The sequence below is a fragment of the Rhinolophus sinicus genome, linkage group LG04, assembly GCF_036562045.2.
Source record: "Rhinolophus sinicus isolate RSC01 linkage group LG04, ASM3656204v1, whole genome shotgun sequence".
In the NCBI taxonomy this organism is placed as follows: domain Eukaryota; kingdom Metazoa; phylum Chordata; class Mammalia; order Chiroptera; family Rhinolophidae; genus Rhinolophus; species Rhinolophus sinicus.
This window is the reverse complement of record NC_133754.1, coordinates 44,485,335-44,498,925: the sequence shown is the minus strand read 5'-3', so window position 1 is coordinate 44,498,925 and position 13,591 is coordinate 44,485,335. Positions and strand designations below refer to the sequence as shown.

General features: G+C 44.4%; 1 protein-coding gene and 1 long non-coding RNA gene across 2 annotated transcripts in view; one reads left to right on the top strand and one right to left on the bottom strand.

The window, feature by feature from the left end:
* UBAC2 (UBA domain containing 2) overlaps positions 1-13,591 on the bottom strand; it is a 157,253-nt gene that overhangs the window by 21,903 nt on the left and 121,759 nt on the right. Inside the window, exon 7 of the mRNA XM_019756915.2 lies at positions 11,916-12,161. Within this exon, the coding sequence (XP_019612474.1) occupies positions 11,916-12,161 (246 nt within the window). The remainder of the gene's footprint in view (positions 1-11,915; positions 12,162-13,591) is intronic.
* On the top strand, positions 1,532-5,531 carry LOC141571294 (uncharacterized). The gene is made up of 3 exons (XR_012496055.1): positions 1,532-1,772; positions 2,848-2,973; positions 4,852-5,531. It is a non-coding gene; the product is annotated as an uncharacterized LOC141571294 (long non-coding RNA).

Sequence of the window (13,591 nt, the reverse complement as noted above, 5' to 3'; positions counted from 1 at the left end):
GTTTTAAGGCTGTTTCACTATCTTAATTTCATTTACATGCTCATGAATGCTGAACACAAGTTATGGTAAGGACGGCACAGGACAAGAACACCAATATGGCTTCCTTGAAAATGTGAATGGAAGAGCATCTTTCAGCATGGGGATTACTGATTTCTACATTGTGTCTTTTGTTTCCCCCCCTTCTTTGTCTGCCAACGTTTTGGTCATGGTTTCCCGTCCTTAACTTTTAGCTCTACACAAAAATTATTAAAGTCAAAATTAAAATGAATTCTGGTACTTGTTACCAGGATGTGTTCTGGTTGAAGGTGAAACTCATTATTAAAAATGAGACTGGGGATTACTCAAGATTTCCCCTCCCTTTTTACATCTCCTCCCCTCCAGTCACCCATTTGCACATCTTCAGGGATCGGCTGTCATTCCCTTACTCGTCCTTCAACAGCACTATGCCGGGGCAGACTGCAACTTCCCCTCCTAATGTTAGGTCAGCACTGCCTGAACGCCGGGGGAATCTTCTGGACTCAGTTCGCTCCTTGGTACATCAAATCCAACCGATCCTGAAGGGCCACAGACTTTTCCTTTGAAGGGGGGCTGTCACTGTTAAATCCTTGTCCCACACTGAGATTAAGCCAGCAGCCTCTCAGATGACACCACTGACACTAACAGTGCCCGAATCCAATCCGCACACTACTGCCGGTGAGTCTGCATTATAAGCCCTCTCACAAAGCCACGGCCTCCACTGAAAATTGTACTGCATCATACGTATCTATTCGGTCCCATTTTGAAGGTCCTCTAAAACCAGCTCCATCCTAAATTATTTCTTACTTCGTCCCTGCATGTCCCTTCCACTTATGGTCCCTCAACTATGTCTGTTCAAATGGTGCCTGTCATGTAAAATACCCTCCCCTGGTCCCTCTCACCACCCTTCCCCCTGCCAGTTTGTACAGGGCCCAGCTCTGGTTTTATGCCTGTAATTGGCTTCTTTTCACAATCCAAGTCCTTGCTGCTCTGTCCACTTGGCCGAACTTCTACAGAACTCAGAGAAGCTGTCAATCTTAGAGACTATAACACTGAGTCCAGGCTGCCTCATCTGTGAAATGGAAAGCTGGGCTAGATGATCCTTAAACTATGAGTTACCTCTTTCTAATCGGTATATTCAAGATTATCTGAAGCCAAGCAGTTCTCCCAAAAAGAGGTCTTCACTGTTCCAGCAGGACCCTTCTGGCCACCTGCCAGAGCTGCTGCAGCAGGGACCCCTAGGCAGACACTGGTCTAGAGCACCTCCACTGTGGGCCCTTCTGCACTACTCAGGGGCGCTAGCTGCACTGTCAAGGATCTCTAATGAGCCATGGCCTCCTCAAGCAGTCGTCCTACCAGAACTACAGCAGTAGAGAGTGTATAAATTAGGAACATCTCCGATACGCAGAAGTAAGGTGCTGTGCAAGGGCCTCGCTCAGCCCGAAGCCCATGCTCTGAACCGGATGGTGCCTACGCCTTCAGCTCCAGCGCCCAGCGTCCAGGTCCAACATGCATGCACACATCACTGTTACTTAAAAAGTTATGATTTTTTAAAATCTCAGTATTGCTAATCAGTGCTCTTATCTCGGACAGGAGGTCATGACTCACTACTCTGGAAATTCCTGGGCTCCTGCTGTTTTATTACAAAACCACATCTGTCACCCATAGCATCAGGCTGCAGGGTCAGAACCTGGGATTGGTTCCATGAAATTCAAGGCTTCTCAAGATGATCGGGACTTTTTCTGAGAAACTTGCAGGTACCCCAGTGGTCTGTCCTGTCTAGAATTGTTTTCTGGTTTTGAAAACCCATAGGAATGGCTTTTTGGGGGGGAGGAAAACTCATAAAATGATTATGAAGACAATTTTTCCAATATACCCGTTTAGCATTATATCTGCTGTAGGGTACCTCTCTAAATTCATTCATGGTTTGGAAAAGTGATTAATAAACGATAAAAGAAGAAAATATGAAAAGGATTAGGATTGCTTATAACTTCTCATCTCTCCAAAATACTGATTATGTCATCATCATTTACTGAGCACGGTTTCTTAAATACCATGAGATTGTGCCACACTCTTCTTTCTCATGAAGGTACCCAGGTAGAATGGAAAATAGAAATGATTTTCTCGAGGTCACTTAATGAGTCAGTCTTGGGAAAGGATAAGAATTTAGATCGATCCTTTCTGTTCTGAATTTTGTCAAAAAGGTTGGTATGATCAACTACTAGAGCACCAAAAGCATAACCATAGTTTCTGCAAGGAGGTACAGATTGAGATAAATTAATTTCACTTGAAAATGGAGTTTTTGCACCTAATTTTCATTTAGTTCGCAGATTTTTATCAACCAAGCACTAGTAATTTATTCCACACCTGATACTACACACTTTATACTCTTAAAAGAAAAAAGTCATAAAAGAACTAGCTCTAACTGATTAGATTGCTTTGTTGACAAGGCAGCACAGCAACTTGACAAGAACAGTTTTTAAAAGAAATTGCACCAAAAAGTGAAAAGAGTGAAACTAAAAAGAAAAAGTGCTGAGAAGTGTGCCACGTGCTCGCGTGCTGTCTTTAAGGTTGCTTGGGTTAATCTAGGCTGAGAACTTGTTCCCTTTGGATTCAAGGTGGACTCTTGCTACACAGACACAGACACACACACACACACACACACACACACACACACACGTACAGGTATATTGTTTTCAGGCTCCACTCAGAATGCACTTCACTTCCTCCAGATACTATTTCTTGACCTTCAGTGGCTGGGCTAGGAGTTTCTTCTAGAAGACCACTCATGACATTTCATTGTAATTGGCTGTGTTTTTTTTTTACTCTCAGCTCAGGGAGAGGAAGGATCATGCTGTCTTGTTCACTGTGGTACTCCCCAGAACCTGGCCGGACATTAAATATATTTTGTGGAAAGGATGTGAATGGAAATTATATATTGGTGAGAGATGCCAAAAGGTGAGTAAGAAGCTTACCCAGAGAATGAGCCAGATGAAGGGGCCAATGATAGAAACCGGTTCGATGGGATGGCACTTGCCAGCATAAAGGTCTACCAGTGGGTCTCACTATGTAAACACGTGATGGATAATCATGCATGGACCTCAGAAACATGAGGCTGAGTGAAAGAAGCCAGTCACAAAGAACCAGATAGCGTATGGTTCCATTTATATGAAGTGTCCAGAATAGGCAAATCTATGTAACAGAAAATAGATTAGTGGTTACCTAGGGCTACAGAGTTGGGAGGATTGGGGAGTGATTGCTAATGGGTACAGTTTCATTTTTGGTAATAAAAATGTTCTAAAATTACCTATGGTGATGGTTGTACAACTTTGTGTCTCTACTAAGAATCACTGAATTGTATACTTTAAGTAGGTGAATATATGCTTGGTGAATTCTATCTCAATAAAGCTAGTAAAAAACCTTAAACATATATTGAGAAACAGAGAGCACTTTTAATACACTAAAAATAGTTTACTAAATTAAAAATACTTGATTAATGATAGAAACTCTCATGATTGGCAAGGCAGCTGTGACTCATAATAATGCATATGTTAGATGTTACCTAACAACTGTTGCTGGGGTGGATAAAGAGAGAAACAATTTTCACAGCCACAAAACGTTACTAAGAGAGGGTGAGAGAATAAGTACGGCTAACTCAATTCCACCAAACACTGAGAAAATAACTGAAATGCATGTGTGAATAGTGGTGAGGTGCGGAAGGCATCCGCATCTCCCTTCCCTGCAGGTCTAACAGACGGCTCAGTGGTCATCAGCCTGGAAACCCTGGGCAGCCCAATCCAGTGAAGAGGTCACGAAAAAATTAGCACCAACTGACTTCACTGATTTGACAAAATTCCCACTTAGCTTCCACCAAGCATGACGCATTCATAGTGAGCTTCACCTTAATTCTACTTCTAAAGTAAATGGAGATTTACTTTAGAATGGAGCAGTAGAAATACCTTACGGGAAGTCTTATCACCAAGTTTACATTGTGGTATATACAGGAATACCTCGGGGATATTGCACCTTAATAAAGCGGGTATCACAATAAAGCGAGTCGTTATCTTTTTGCTGGTGGAGGGTCTTGCCTTCAATTTGTAAAAAATGCAACATGTGTGAAGTGCAGTAAAACGAGGTATGTCTGTAACATCGTGATCGTCATCAACCAACAGAAAAAAAGGCGGTCACACAAACGCAGATGACCGAAACGCAGAGAGAAGTCAGACCTCCTAATAAAAAGTTGTTCTGAAAGTTTCCTGCTACAAAACCTTCTAGAGCAGGGGACTGCAAAGAGTTTTTGTAAATGGTCAGATGGTAAATTTTTAGGTTTTGAGGACCAAGAGGCAAAATCAAAGATATTATGTAGGTACTAAAAGAACCACTGAAAATGTAAAAGCCATTCTCAGCTTTGGGTTTGGCCCACAGGCCGTAGTCTACTGACCCTTGTTCTAGAGGTGACAAGTCTGTAAGAGCAGGAACTATCAGGCGAGCTTCTAAATCAGGACTCTCTCAAACTTACTGAGACCAGCAAACAGATGCCCAGTGCTATCATAATAACTAATATTTGACAGGTCTTTCTGGTATATAAAGTAAGTTTCTATACATTATTTTATCCTCATGACAACCCTGTTAGTTAGATTGTATAAAAATCTCCATGTCAACCCAGGGTTGATCCCTTAACTGAGAATTCCTTGCTCTTTTCATTTATATCCTGCTGCTTTTCTATTGTGAGCATATGGCTTCTTCCATTGTGACTAGCGAAAGGAGGGAAATACGTGCTGAGAAGTTGTGGAGACTCATGCAGCAATCCCACTGTTCGGATGTTCATTATTATAGGTGATTTCAATGACTGCTCTGGAGATCTGAAAACACAGCGGCTCTGCAAAGCGTCACTGTGGCCATTTAGTATCATCCAGTGAGCAAACTCCACCTCACCGCCATGAATATCCTGAAAACACCGAGAGCCCTCATCATCTCCCAGTGGGTCTTCTTTCTCCAGTATCACCTTTTCAACTGATGGTTCATGTTATGGCCAAAGTAATCGTTCTTAAAAACAAATCGAACTTACTCTCCTACTTAAAAGGTTTCAATGACTCACGACCTTCTGCAGGACAAAGGGAAAACAACTCTTAAAACACCTAGGTCCTGGCCTCAGCTTTCTCCCGAGCCTCATCTTTCATTGCCTTCTCCTTCGGGAAACCCTGTGCTTAGGCAAATATAATTACTTGTTGTTCCCATAGCTGTGTGGAAGCCCTGTGCTTTTCCCACAAGGTTCCCTAGGCCTGAAATGCCTACCTCACTGTTGGCCTTTTTGAGATTCCCCTCAACCACACAGGGCTTTGCTGAGTCCCTCAGGGAGAACTGGGACTCTCGTTTTGCTGCATACAAACTCCAATAGAAACCTAGCACTTAGTATCGACTCCTCTATCTTCCCCTAGTGGGCTGCAAAGTTCTTGAAGGTCAGGGTAGTGTCACTCACTCTCTCAGGGCTGTGCACTGCAGCAGAACCAAAAGAGACATAAATAAGTAAAACACAGCTCCTGTCCTTCAAGAGCTCACACACCACTTGCTGAACGAATAAAACGCAACCTGTGCAAAGTTATGTAATGGCCCCGGCAGCGGAAAAATAACCCACAGCTGCAAGTACCAAAATGACTCTGAGATGTCACCAACCCTGGAGCCAGCAACTCCGTTCGGGGAAGAGGACTGAATCTGAGAGCCAGGAGCTGCTGAGAGCAGAGTTAAAGTGTATCTAACACGCTGCCCCGATATACATTTACAGAAAAATGCGAAAACTAAGGGTATGGAGGGAGGTGAGAAATAGAAGAAATTGCAGCATTATGTAGTAAAGTCAGTTTTTCTTACTGAGAGTCCATGACACAATTATCCAAGGGCTTCTGGGTAGTAGCTACTGAGGGAGTGTCCAGAAAGATCACATCACCGTGCTTGACGATGTACTCCCACCCTGTCAGCATTCTGGGCTCAAGCTCCAGATGAAGCAAGGTCGACAGAGCCGTCAGTCACACTGTTCATTGTCCTTCAGAGCCTTGGGATTTGGATATGCTACAGAGCATATTACAATGTTGTCAGTAGTATAAACAACATCGTAGTTGACTTTAAAGAACGCAGCTGTGACTACCACAGTGCTGTCCAAGAAGGAGGCCAGCTGATCCGAAGAGAAGGGCGCTCATTCTGCTCCACTCCCACTCCACGCAGCACTGCTAGGTGTGCTGCATTCCCACTGAAACGCCTTTCAAAGGCAAACCAATTCTTGCCGAGTCTACACATTTTTTCCTAGTCATTATCTATTATCTCATCTTGGCTTTCTTTGTAGGGGGGTAGAAATGGCATGTGAATATGCTGAACACCCACTCTCCCACTGAAACATTCTACTCTCCAGGCTCCCTTGCTACTGAACATTCCTGGTTTTCTCCTCCCCTCCCCTGGCATTCCTTCTCTTCCTCCTCTTTGCAATCTCTAACCATGGGTCTGGGGCTGTCATTGATGGTTTGCTCCATACTTGTCCTCACAGAAGATACTGTAATACTTTCCAGCCCTGACTATTGACCTGGCGTCAGCACGTGAGGTAATTCTGTAAGTATTGTACACATATTTAGTCATTAATTCCTCAAATATATGAGTTCCCACTACTTGCCAGGTATTGTTCACATACTGGAGAAACAAAAAAAACAGGTCTCCACCCACCCCAAGGCACACTAGTGATGGAGACAGGGAGGTAAAGCAATAGTGAGGGACAGGAGAAGTGAGTGCCACGACACAGACACCCAGGGGCCATAGGAACAGAGACAATCAGCTCTGACTGGAAGGCTGGAAAAAGCTTCCCAGAGGAGTGACATTAGAAAGGAATACTAAAGAGTGAAGAGGAATTAGGCAAGCAAAACCTGTGTGTGTGAAGGGATGGGAGGTGAGGGTGGCGAAGTTTGTTGTAGGCAGAGAAAAGCACACATGCAAAGGCAAGAAGTGAGAAACAAGGAGGCTATGGTCCATTGCGGACAGTACTTCATCACGGTTAGCCTGAGGGCTGCCCATGGGGACGGAGGAGGAGATGTGGCTAAGAAGCAGAAAGGGGTCTTGTGTAATGAGTTGTAACTACCTTGAAAGCTACAGAGGGCTTCTGAAGGATTTTAGCAGAAGTGAAACAGCAGATTTGCGTTTTCACAGATACACTCTCCTTCCTGGGAGGCAGTACAACGAAGGATTGAGGCAGAGACTTTAAACACACTTGAGTTCCTGTCCTGCACCCCCATCAGCAGCTGTGTGTCCCTGGGCAAGACGGTACCCCCAAGCCTCAGGGGACACGAAGGAAATAGCTGTCATCTCTCAAGGCTGATGTTGGGAACAAATCAGGAGGAATCTGAGTAAGCCTAGAATGAAAGACATACTGTGCTCTTTACTCTCCTGCAGACCAGTCAACGTAAAGTCTCTGGCAGGAGTCCAGGGGCCAGGATTCTGAACTGCAGACCTACTGGGGGCAAGACCAACCTCGGAAAGTGGAGGAGCCTGCCAAGCAATGGGTAGAGTCACAGACCAAAGGACATCACAGTTGCCCAGCTGGCACGTCGTCTCCAGGAGGGCAGGGATTTTGGTGTGTTTTATTCACTGATGTTTGGGCTGTGCAACCTGGTAGGTCCTATGGCTTTCAAAGCATCTGGTGGGGAAAGACTCTATGTGGAGTCTGCAGCAAGCCTAGGGTCCTGGAGCAAGGGTGTGAACACACAGCAAAGAACTGCTGCTGACCCCTGGGGATAGGAAGTGCCTGACCGTGGACACCAAGCGAGCATGTGGTCAGAAGTGTGAGACCTGCCAAGTTCTAAGGTCAGGTGAACCCAAAGAAGTCCATCGTCAGATGGAAGTGGTATATCTGGGTTCACCATGAGCAGGGCGAGAGGGTATAGGTGAGCAGCAGCAGCAGGCCTGTCAGACCACCGTGTGAATCACGTGTGTTACATCAAAACCTCTTCCCTAGTTCACACCTCCTAACACACAGGGGTGGGTACCACATGACCAAGTGACAGAGGAAGAAAATGGCCAAATTTGGTGCATAGATGGGTTGGCTCAGTACACAAATGAAAGCTGAAAATGGACCGTGACTGCACGACAGCTCTATCCTGGGGTGACCTTGAAAGATAGTGATGATGGGAAATCCTCCCAATGGGCAGAGCCCGGGCAGTGCATTTGATGATCTACTTTGTGTGGAAAGAGAAGTAGTCTGAGGTAGTAACACATATGGATTCACCGGACATGGTGAATAACTTGATTGGTTGGTCAGAGGACGGGAAGGTGGGGGACCAGGACGCCCGAGGAAGAGGCACGTGGATATGGCTGAAGGAATAGGCACGGCGTGCGACAGCTATGGTTTGCTGGTTAATGTCTACCATGGACATCTACCACAGAACAGGGCGACAGAATGGCTCAGCCAATGGACATCAGCCAGCCTCTACCACTGGCCACCCCAATGTGTGCACATCAACAGAGAAGCCGTGGTGACTGGGCTGCAGGCTATATGCACAGGCCCTGCTCTCAAAGGTGAAGCGACCTACTGACAGCAAGAGACCACTGCTGAGCCCCGATACACCATCCTTCCAGGAGAACCCACAGTCACTTATGGCCAGGCAGACTCTACTGGGCCCTTTTTGTTCTGGTAGGGGCAGTGTTATGGGCTGAAACGCTTCCCCCCCAAAATTCAGAGGTTGAAGTCCCTAACCCCCAGTGTCACTGTATTTGGAAACAGAACCTTTAAAGAGATAATTACGGTTAAATGAGTTCATAAGGGTGGGGTCCTAATCCTATAGGACTGGCATCCTTATAAGAAGAGACACCAGGGGCATGCACTGAGAAAAGGCCATGTGAGGACACAGCAAGAAGGTGGTCGTCTGCCAGCCAAGCAGAAACTAACCCTGCCAGGACCTTGATCTTGGACTGCTGGCCTCCAGAACGCTGGGGAAAACTTGTTTTCTGTTGTTTAAGCCACCCAGTCTGTGATTTGTTATGGCAACTTGAGTTGACTAATACGGCAGTAATTCATTTTAACTGGAATTGATACCGAGGTTGTAGGTCTGTATGCCTTTTCTGTCAGCCAGCACTGCTCTCTGTGAGTTGACAGAATGCTTGATCTACTGACCAGGGTTCTAAATAATATCACATCAGACCATGAGGCCCACTTATAGCAATGTGGGCACAGCAGTGGCAAGACTGGAATACATGGACCCTCTCACATACCCTATGACTCAGGAGCTGCCAGCTTGCTAGACTAATGAGACAGCCAGTGGAAGGTGTGAAATACCAATGTGGAGATGACACCTTGCAAGGATGGCACTCCAAGCCCTAACGTGAAGCATAAACCCTAAATCAACAACCCTTATATGGGTGCTGTGTCCTCAATACGACAAACACATAGATCTTGGGAATAAGTGGTGAAAGAAGTGACCCTGAATACCCTCCCTCCCAGGGACCCGTCTGGGGAATCTAGGCTTCTTGTCCCTGCACCTCTAGATTCCATGGGTTCATGAACTTGGCTCACGTTCATGGGAAAGGGACACTTCCAGCAGGAGACAAAGCAAGAATGCGGTTACATTTTAAGCTACAGCTGTTAACCAGTCATTCTGGGCTCTTGTGCCAAAAACCAGTAGGCAAGGAAAGGCGTCATTATCTCGGCAGGAGTAATCAGCCCTGGTCATCAGGAAAAGGTATGGCTGGGGGCACAAAAAGGGGGAGGGAAGACATGTGCGGCACCCAGGTGATCCACTAGGGCATCTCTTGGTACTCCCTCGCCCAATTTTCACAGTAAGGGGAAAAATGGACAAGTGCAGCAGACACAGCCTGAGAAGGGCATGGCGACCAGGTTGAAGGTATGCTTCACTTCCCAAAGTCAGCCTTCTGGCCAGGAGTGAGGGGAATCTCAAGTGAACAGGGGAGGAGGGAGGTGATGATCATTGTGACCCTGAGTCCAGCCCCAGCAGGAGAGGATACAGCGTGTCCCCTAACCTTCCAGGAAAAGGGTGCTGCTGGAACCTTGGAGGACCCACTCCGAGAAATTACGTAAACTAAGAAGGTCCAAACCACTCAAGGGGTGGATGTTGTGGTTGCTGCCCAGACCCCTCACTTCCCACAGAACTGAAGTGCTCAATCTTCCCGCTGCCAGAGGTGTTAGCATCTGTCAGTTCTCAAGGACACACACCTGTGGACAGCGTGCATCTGAGGAGAGCCCGTCAGCCCAAGATCTGCAACCTGCATCCAATGACTGGTTGGTGGAGGTTTAGTTTCGGCTCCTTGTCTGAATCTGGGACATCTTATGTAAGGGCTCTGCCTGCTCCACAGCTCTCCATGAGGTTAGCACAGGCCTTTTTTGTCACAGTTGTTCTGAGCCTACCTTTGTCCTTCCCGACCCCTCCCTCAAAGATGCTGACCCTGAAGTGTTCTTGATGTCAGCCCGAGAAACACAACTTCTCTGCCTTGCTCATGAGCACAAGACCCGTAGCCATCTCCTGGGGACTCTCCTCCCAGCTATTCCAAAGGTAGCTCAGCCGATTTATTTCCCCCAAATCTCTCTTTTGACGTAGGTGAAATGATGCTGTCACCGGTCTATCTATCCCATTATCTAATCCAGAAACCTCAGACTCCTACCCTACTTCTTTCTCTCCCTCATAGGTCTGTTCATTCCTCTTGGAAAATAGTTATACTCACCATTACTCAGTTTTTCAGACACTGATCATTCCGAGTTCTCATTTTCATTCTTCCCTCTGTTTCCTTGAAGGATCTACTGCCTTGTCTTGCTAAATACAAGGCTTTGTCTAAAGCCGGTGTTCATCTTAAATGTAATTCTCTGACAGGACTCATCTAGCACCTTGCTTTCATCTCTCATGCCTACAACCTTCACCCCATGATCTAAACCTCCAGCTTTGACCTTTCTAAGATGTCTGTCCTCCATATTTAACTATATCATGGGTATGTTTATTGTATGTGCCAGAACAACCTGTACTTCTCTCTTTCAGCTGCAGACTCAACCCACTGATAAGGGGCCCCCTTCTTCCCACCCCAGAGATAAACTCTGGGACCCAGATCTCCAATGGGACACCAGGGATGGCACACTTGATTTCACTTCTCCAGACCACTGTAAGGTCTGCAGACCTACTTCTCACACCCAGTGCAGGAAGGAGATAGGGAGATGGCAAGAAAGAACGGTACCCTCTCTCATACCCTAGAGGCTAAAGGAGATGGAGACCAGAAATGAAAAGCCATTGTGCTGGATCAGCAAAGTGTCAAAGAAAGATCAGGTATGAGGCAGCCTGACACATAGTAACCCTTAAAAGACACGTGCGGTGTCAGAATGTTGAGATACAGCAGTTCATTATAGATAAATGCTCAATATGTCCTGATGATTTATGACAAGGCTAAGCAAACACAGCATTTATTTGATTGACTCATTGGTTGTTCCCTTGAAAATTTTCTTACCTTCATATTCTCTCCATTTCAACCAAAAAAAATCAAGAAGTTTTACATTTGCTCTTCACTCCAGAGCACATGATAATAAGCATTTTAACAGGAAGACACTGTGGCTTTTACAAGATTATAAAAACAGATAAATACCACATCTTGCTAACTAGGTTGGGTTTCTCTAAGAAATAATGCTTATCTAATAGAAGTGGAACAAGAATGTCCAGTTTGACCAGCCTTTCAGTTGCAATTAAATTTTTTTTAACCTTAAAAACAAAAAACTAAGAATAGCCACTAATAGAGACCTACATTCTATTTGGAACCACATCAAAATATCCACGTTGCAATGCACAGAAATAAAATGTAGTCTCTACTACACATGCAGTCACAGAGGAGAAGTTTCCTTAGGTCGCCAAGTATTTTTAATCATCATTATTATTGTTTACCTGTTGCTGTCTTTGTCGCCTTGCTTGTGCAAACTGAGAAAGCATCAGCTGCCGATCAAGCAGCTCCATTCTTTGCTGTCGCTGGATGTCCACTGTGGCCCCCATCCCGATTCTGGCTTCGGTGGTGGGTTCTGAAGATGAGAAGATGGGCTCAAGCGTCCAAGAAAAGAACTTGGCCATCCAGCTGGGGACGCAGAGCACCTGATGAATTTGTAACATTTTGCTGTGGTAGCAGACACCGGAAATCTAAAAGAAAAAAGTCCATCTGGATTGTTTAAATGTAATAAAAATGTAAACAACATAGTGAACATAGATATATCAATAACCACAAAATACTTCAGATGGTATATATATTTCTTCATTTTAGCAGAGTTAGGTAATATCCAAAACTCCTACCAAGTTGCAGAATACTTAGTACAAATCAACATAAAAATTAATTTGCTCAGTAAACAAATTTGTTTTTATTAAGTTAGAAGAGATAGCAAAATCCTAACTATTTCACACTCAAAGTACTGGTAAAATATTTTAAAAACAATGCTTTCATTTTTTTAAAAAGCCATAAAAGATCTGATTCTCAAAACACTTTCACACTGTATTAAGTCTGTGGTTACTCTTACTGGCATATGGCCATCAGAGAGCGATATTGGCAGAAAACAACTCTGCTGTTCAATGAGGTGACCCAGTCATATCATAAATTTATCAGAAAATACAGACAATCTAAAACTTATAGTGTTTGAACAAAATTTTCAAGCATTGATTTTTCTAGATATTAAAATCTTCATCAATAGTAATGAACAATTCTGTTTACAAACAAGCCTATTTTTCATCTTTAAGGTAATTTATGTGGCAAAAGAAGTCTAAAGACAGTCTATAGTTTTCAAGGTAAAAATGAGTATGGCTATTCCTTTGTTAAAAAAATCTTTAACTTTATGAATTTGATTCTTAGGATAGGAAGTTATTCATACCAAATCAGAGCGTATTTGACAACTTTCTGTCTAATAGGAGAAAAGTACACTTTGATGTTTTATTAATGAAATTAATTAGGCAAGAATTTATGGAGCATTTGCCATCCACCAGGCACTATTCTAGGCACTTAGGATACAGCAGAAGATCAACAAGGTCCAACTCTTATAGAGGTAACAGTTGTCAACACAGAGAATAGAGAGTAAACAAGCAAACACATAAAACAACTCCAGACAAGCTCTATAAAGGATATAAAGTGATTTAAAGCAGGGGACGTTTCTAGGTTAGGTGGTCAGGGAAGCTTCAGAGGAAGTGACACTTGAGTGAAGATCTTAAGGACAGTGTGGTGCCAGTGATTTGAAGGACTGAAGGACATCTCAGACAGAGCAAACTGCAAAGGCAATGCAGGAATGAGCTTGGGAGTATCGATGAGAAATCTTAGTGGAGATATCAAGTGGGTAGTTGGATACACAAATCTGAAACTCAAGGGAAAAGGAACCAGAGATGAAGATTTGAGTCACTGGCATTAGATGGCATTTAAAGCAATGGGACTGGATGAAATACTGAGGGTGGAGACATATAACAGAAGAGAGAAGAGGATTTACTCAACATCAATCCCAGGGTACACCAACATTCTGGGGGACAGAGTAGGAGAAGCCAGTAAAGAAATCTGAGAAGAGGCTGCCAGTGAACAGAAGGCAAACTGGGAGTTT